The 6,000-nt window shown below is 51.4% G+C and overlaps 1 protein-coding gene across 2 annotated transcripts in view; it reads right to left on the minus strand.

Annotated features, from left to right (window-relative positions):
* The window catches only part of COL11A1 (collagen type XI alpha 1 chain), a 172,414-nt gene extending 171,414 nt beyond the window's left edge, over positions 1–1,000 (minus strand). For both annotated transcript variants that reach the window (XM_064147071.1, XM_064147070.1), the window contains exon 1: positions 318–1,000. In XM_064147071.1, coding sequence (XP_064003141.1) covers positions 318–432 — 115 coding nt within the window. In that variant the 5' untranslated portion in view covers positions 433–1,000. The remainder of the gene's footprint in view (positions 1–317) is intronic.
* Between the last annotated feature and the right edge of the window lie 5,000 nt (positions 1,001–6,000).

The following is a 6,000-nucleotide window of genomic DNA, read 5'->3' on the forward strand; positions in this document are numbered from 1 at the left end:
TCATCTTTCCACCCCGCCAGTGCATCCCCTTATAGCACCACCGCCACATCCAAAGCTAGAGGCTGAAGGGGAGCCATCCCTCTGCGACACCTGGGAGGAACGTGCCCTGCCAGCGCTGCCGGGGGCTCCCGGCGGGTCTCCACGCCCCAAGCCGGCCCCAGGCGCCTCCGTGCCTTCTGCTCTCGCTAGCATCGGCAGTCGCTCTGACAGGTTTTCCTTGAGACGTGGCCCTAGTCATGCCTAGGTCCTTCGTCCCGAGCCTGGAGGGAGTGGGGGAGAGGTTAACTGGACTCTCCAGCTCCTCTGTGCTTTCTTACCTCCCTTGACCTCTGAAGCCCGAAGAAAGATAGTGAAGGTGATGAGCACGGTTACGGCTGAGTCCCAGGGCCACCTTCTCGTTTTCCACCTTGTGGACCATCTCTGCATCTCCATGCTGGGCACCCACAAGTGCGAACTAAACCCGGGCGCCTTCAGTTTATACCAGCTCTGTCCTTTCCACTACGTTCCCAGAGACGATTTCTCCTATAGAGCCATATGTGATGTACCAAAAGGCGTTTCCTCGCTCTCACCTCCCTCCCTCTCTGTCTGTCCGGCCTTGCGCAGGCCCCACCACCCCGTCCTCCCTGGTGCCCTGCCTTCAGACTGACGGCAGAAGAGGGGCTTTAATCAAAATGCAAAGAGCGCCGCATCCCCCTAAAGGCTTCATCCCGTCAGAGGGCTGGGCGAGAGGCTCTCGGGGCCACCCCTGGAGCCCAACTGACAAGCTAGCCGCCGGGCGAAGGCCAATCGCACGGCTCCCCCTGCCGCCCACGGCACCGCCCTCCGCCCCGGCGGCGGCACACCGGCACCTCCCTGGTCTCCGGCCGCCTGCTGCTCCGCCGGTCTCCGGGACGGTGGAGCGCGGCCCTCCCGGCAGCAGCGCTGGGAGCAGGGAGCCCGGCGGAGCAGGAGGGGGCCAGGGCCCGCCGCTGGAGCGTCCCGCCAGAGCCCGCCGCCCCTGCCCCTCGCGCCGCGGGCCCCTCGCCCCCGAGCATGCGCGGCGCTGCCCGCGCGGCCCCCGCGCCCCGCGGAGCGCGGCGGCGGGCGGCGCGAGGCGGGGCGCGTGGGCGGGCGGCAGAGGCAGGAGGCGAGACCGGGATGGGGCCGGGGGGGGTCTGCGGGGGAGGTTTTTGGAAGGGAGAAATGTGCGGGAGAGGAGCGGGGGTGCTGAGCTGAAGGCCTGCTACGCGGTGGCCCCTCGGGCACCCCCGAACTCCGCCTGCCTGAGTTGGTGCAGCGGCAGGTCCAGCCGCGGTGGTCCCTATCTCCTTGTACCCTTCTCAAGCATAAATTGTTCTTGCAGAGCCCTGGGGGATGGCTGGGGACTTGACTCTAAGGATACCCTAAGAAAGAAGGGAGTGAGGTGGTGAAGGAAAAGCCAGCAAACAGCTGTGCACGTTCTCCACCTCACCTCATGGTGAAAATTGAGAGCAGCTGCACAGCTCCTCCCTCAGCAGCCTTCCCCTGGCACCTCTGCGTTCCTGCCCCAGGTGTCAGCAATCGCTGATGGGGCTGAGCCTGCCCCGCGTGTCAGCAATCGCTGATGGGGCTGAGCCTGCCCCGGGTGTCGGCAATCGCTAATGGGGGCTGAGCCTGCCCCAGGTGTCAGCAGTCCGTGATGGGGCTGAGCCTGCCCCGGGTGTCAGCAGTCGGTGATGGGGGCTGAGCCTGCCCCGGGTGTCAGCAGTCGGTGATGGGGGCTGAGCCTGCCCCGGGTGTCAGCAGTCGGTGATGGGGGCTGAGCCTGCCCCGGGTGTCAGCAGTCGGTGATGGGGGCTGAGCCTGCCCCGGGTGTCAGCAGTCGGTGATGGGGGCTGAGCCTGCCCCGGGTGTCAGTAGTCGGTGATGGGGGCTGAGCCTGCCCCGGGTGTCAGCAGTCGGTGATGGGGGCTGAGCCTGCCCCGGGTGTCAGCAGTCGGTGATGGGGCTGAGCCTGCCCCGGGTGTCAGCAATCGCTAATGGGGGCTGCGCTGTAGATAGGTGGTAGAAACTTACGGTGGAGCTGAGACATGCAGCAGGTCCGGTTGTGGTCCTCTGCGGGACCAGATTCTGCCCTGGCTCCTGGGAAATGAGAAAATAGGGTCACAGTTTGGAAGTGTATAACGTTCCTTTAAAAGTTACTTTCACGGAGATGTTCCTAACTTCATGTCTTACACCAATTAATAAACATGGTTTGTCTGCTGCCTTAGGATGCTCTTAGGATGCTCTTCATTTTACTGCACTGTATTAGCACACCCAGCCCTTTTTTCTCTGGGTATTCTGAAGGAGTTGATACCTTAGATTTACAAATGAGGGGGCTGAGGTGCATAGCACAGTCCCATCTAAGCTCCCTCAGGTGCCATGCGTTGGGTGCTGTTCACTGAAGAGACAACACAAGGTTATTCTGGCACTTCAGGCAGTCAGCTGTGGAGCAGCAGAATGCCACAGCTGTGTCATTTTATCTGCATCAAAGCTTACCCTTTCTTACAATTGCCTGTCTTAAATCCTAATAATATGCAGGGCCCCAGAAGTCAAGAACTGATTATTTGTACTATTATTGTTACCCTACTGATCTGTGTGGTCTGAAGTCACAGAATCACAGACTCACAGAATTTCTTAGATTGGAAAAAACCTTCAAGATCATTGAGTCCCATCATTAGTTTCACACTGACAAGTCCTTGACTAAGCCAAGTCCCTCAGCACAACATCTAATCACTATGAATCGCTGTGGTTGGGAAGGACCACCAGGATCATCCAGTCCAACCTTCATCCCAGCATCCTTCAGCATAGCCTCAAGCACCACATCCACACTCCTTTTAAACACCTCCAGGGATGGTGACTCCAACACCTCCCTGGGCAGCCCATTGCAGTGCCTGACCACCCACTCAGAAAAGAACTTCCAACATCCAACCTAAATCATTTACTTGGTGCATCCTAGAGCAGACCAAGTGAATTCCTTCACGCTTCATCCTCATTACAATTTCAGTAGTCCCAATGACAATGTACTCTTTTTGCCTAATACTTTGTCATTTGAAACTCTTTGAAGCTATGAAGTTTCAGGCTCCCTCTTGATGCTTAAAAATTGCTCATCATTTTGTCACCAAGATTCTTGCACCTTCCAGTCTATTATTACATATTGCCTCTCTGGTATTTTTGAGTCTTCTGTTAGCCTAAGTGAATTATATACCAGTCAAAAATATATTTTGTCTCTGCCCAAGGCAGGGAAATGGAAGCATTTCAGACAGGTGGGGGAGAAGAAGAAATATTCTCACAGTATATAGAACTGTGTGACTTAACACAGTGCCTTAACAGTTACCTGAGTGATTTAACACAGTGCCTTAACAGTTACCTGAGTGATTTAACACAGTGCCTTTACAGTTACCTGAGTGATTTAACATAGTGCCTTTACAGTTACTGGCATTTTAGCAGATGAGGTTCAGCTCCCAAAATATCAGTGGAAATATACCTGCTGATTCTTGAGGTCCTACAGCAATCTGAAGCAGAAGAAATAAGGCAAAATGCTGAATATTTGTCAGAATTTTAGATCCCTGTGAGGCATTAGAGGAATAATGCATCAACCCAGGTGAGGTAGCATGCTTATATCAATAGACAAATATGTGTAATTCTATATTGTTTCCAGTTTTGGGCTCCTCAATTCAAGAGAGATGTTGAGAGCCTGGAAGGTGTCCAGAGAAAGGCAACAAGGGTGGTGAGAGGCCTGGAACACAGACCTGTGATGAGAGGCTGAGGGAGCTGGGGGTGTGCAGCCTGGAGAAGAGGAGGCTCAGGGCAGAGCTCATTGCTGTCTACAACTACCTGAAGGGAGGCTGTAGCCAGGTGGGGTTGGTCTCTTCTGCCAGGCAACCAGCAATAGAATGAGGGGACACAGTCTCAAGTTGTCCTGGAGGAAGTCTAGGCTGGATGTTAGGAGGAAGTTGTTGGCAGAGAGAGTGATTGGCATTGGAATGGGCTGCCCAGGGAGGTGGTGGAGTTGCTGTCCTTGGAGGTGTTGAAGAAAAGCCTGGCTGAGGGACTTAGTGCCATGGTCTAGATGACTGGCTAGGGCTGGGTGCTAGGTTGGACTGGATGATCTTGGAGGTCTCTTCCAACCTGGTTGATTCTACAATTCTATGAACATCACGCACCACTGCAGGTTAGGAGCTGACATGATGGAAAGCATCTCCATGGAGAGGGACCTTTGAAGTCCTCATGGGCAGTAAGTTGACCATGAGAGAGCAATGTGTCCTTGATGCCCGGAGTGCCTTAAGAAGAAAGTTCACCTCCTCTCTTCTGGGATATTGCTTTCAGTTCTGAGCTTCCCAGTTCAAGAGAGACAGAGAATTACTGGAGAGAGCCCAATGGAGGCTACAAGGACGATTTAAAGGAATAGAACAGGTCTCTTATCAGGAAAGGCTGAGAGACATATCACAGCCCTGCTTTTGGAGCTGCATAAGGTTGCACTGTGCAGCTCTACCCAGCCACTCCAGCTTTGCCTATCCCAACTGAAGAAGCTTATTACTCCTGCCTATGGCAGGAGGTTGGAACTGGGTGATCCTTGAGGTCTCTTCCAACCTAAAGCATTCTACTCTACTTACATTCTCAATAGGAAAAAAAAACCAAAACAGTAATGTTGATGCTTCTGTAGTCTTTTGACAGCTGAGTTAATGACTGCTGGGCTATGCTGGTTTGCACTGAATGGCTTTTACTATCATCTGTCTTTCTTGGAACATCTTAGGGATCTGAAAGAAACAATCAACGGACACCAAAACATTCTCCATCTCAGAAAGTTTGGTGAAGCACAGAGAAAGCCTTGGCTTCATCCTTCAAAACCTTAGATCACAAAACTGGAGTTGTTTTGTGAAGCTGTAAACTATTACTGGGGGTAGCAAGTGGGATCATTACACTTCCTGAAGAAAGAATCATGGAAAGAAATAGTCACCTATTTTGTCTACATGCATGTGTTCATATCGATTTCTCCCTCATTAGCATCTCACTTAGCAGAGATCATTCCACAAATTCCCACTTGTAAGACAACTTTTTTTTTTTAACAGGGATTCACTTCACTGAAGCAAAATAATTCCCTCTTCTTCCCACTATTAATCACACAATAGAAAGCACAGATCTGCACCAGAAATGGGACAAGGATGAAACACCCAACTGCACAAAGCCAAGGAGTTAAAAGCCATGGAGAAGTGATGACTTTTAAGACAGACACTTATTTTGCAGCGTTCACTGTGACCAGAAATTGAGAATGAAGTTAATGATTTAGAGGATGGAAACATCTCTGTGAAGCTAGAAACAAAGTAGCTCAAGTTCCCTCAGATCCATGGACCCCCTCAGTAAAAGCACACTGTATTAATACATACTGCACACACGAAAGGAAGGGTCCTTACAGTGCATCAGTTATTCCCAGTGACATGACCCTTTTATATACAGAGAGAAGTCTGGTGATGTTGAGGAATATGCTAGGAAAAACATAGTATGACTACAAGAGAGCTCAAGACCTTCACATTTGCAGTTACATTTCAACTTCTTAGAGCCTGAAGAATGTGAAAGCGCTGCTGCTGCTGCTGCATGTTTCTTGTAAGCTATAGCACTCCGAGGAAGTGCATTCTCTCCTCCATCGCTGCTAACCCTCCCCCTCTCTGCCCCAAAATACAACAATGACCCATCTGTGCACGTACAAGAGAGCAATTCCTAATATTTAAACATGGACTAATCTGCCAGCATTGATGTAGCAGGGACAGAACATAATGAATGCCACAGTGCGTAGTCTTTCTTTTCACTGTCTTGAAGAGTAATGAGGAAAGAGGAAGTCGATGGAAGGAACAAACCACTGTGGAGCACAGCTGATTAAAAAATAAAATAACATTACTCACTTATGCTTTTAGCTGAAAACATGTTCACATTTTAACTCTTTCAGACTCAAGAAATCACTTCTGATCTTTTTTTTTCCTTCTGAATTTATGTCTGAGTGCTGAC

This window comes from Pogoniulus pusillus, chromosome 8 (assembly GCF_015220805.1).
Source record: "Pogoniulus pusillus isolate bPogPus1 chromosome 8, bPogPus1.pri, whole genome shotgun sequence".
Taxonomy (NCBI): Eukaryota; Metazoa; Chordata; class Aves; order Piciformes; family Lybiidae; genus Pogoniulus; species Pogoniulus pusillus.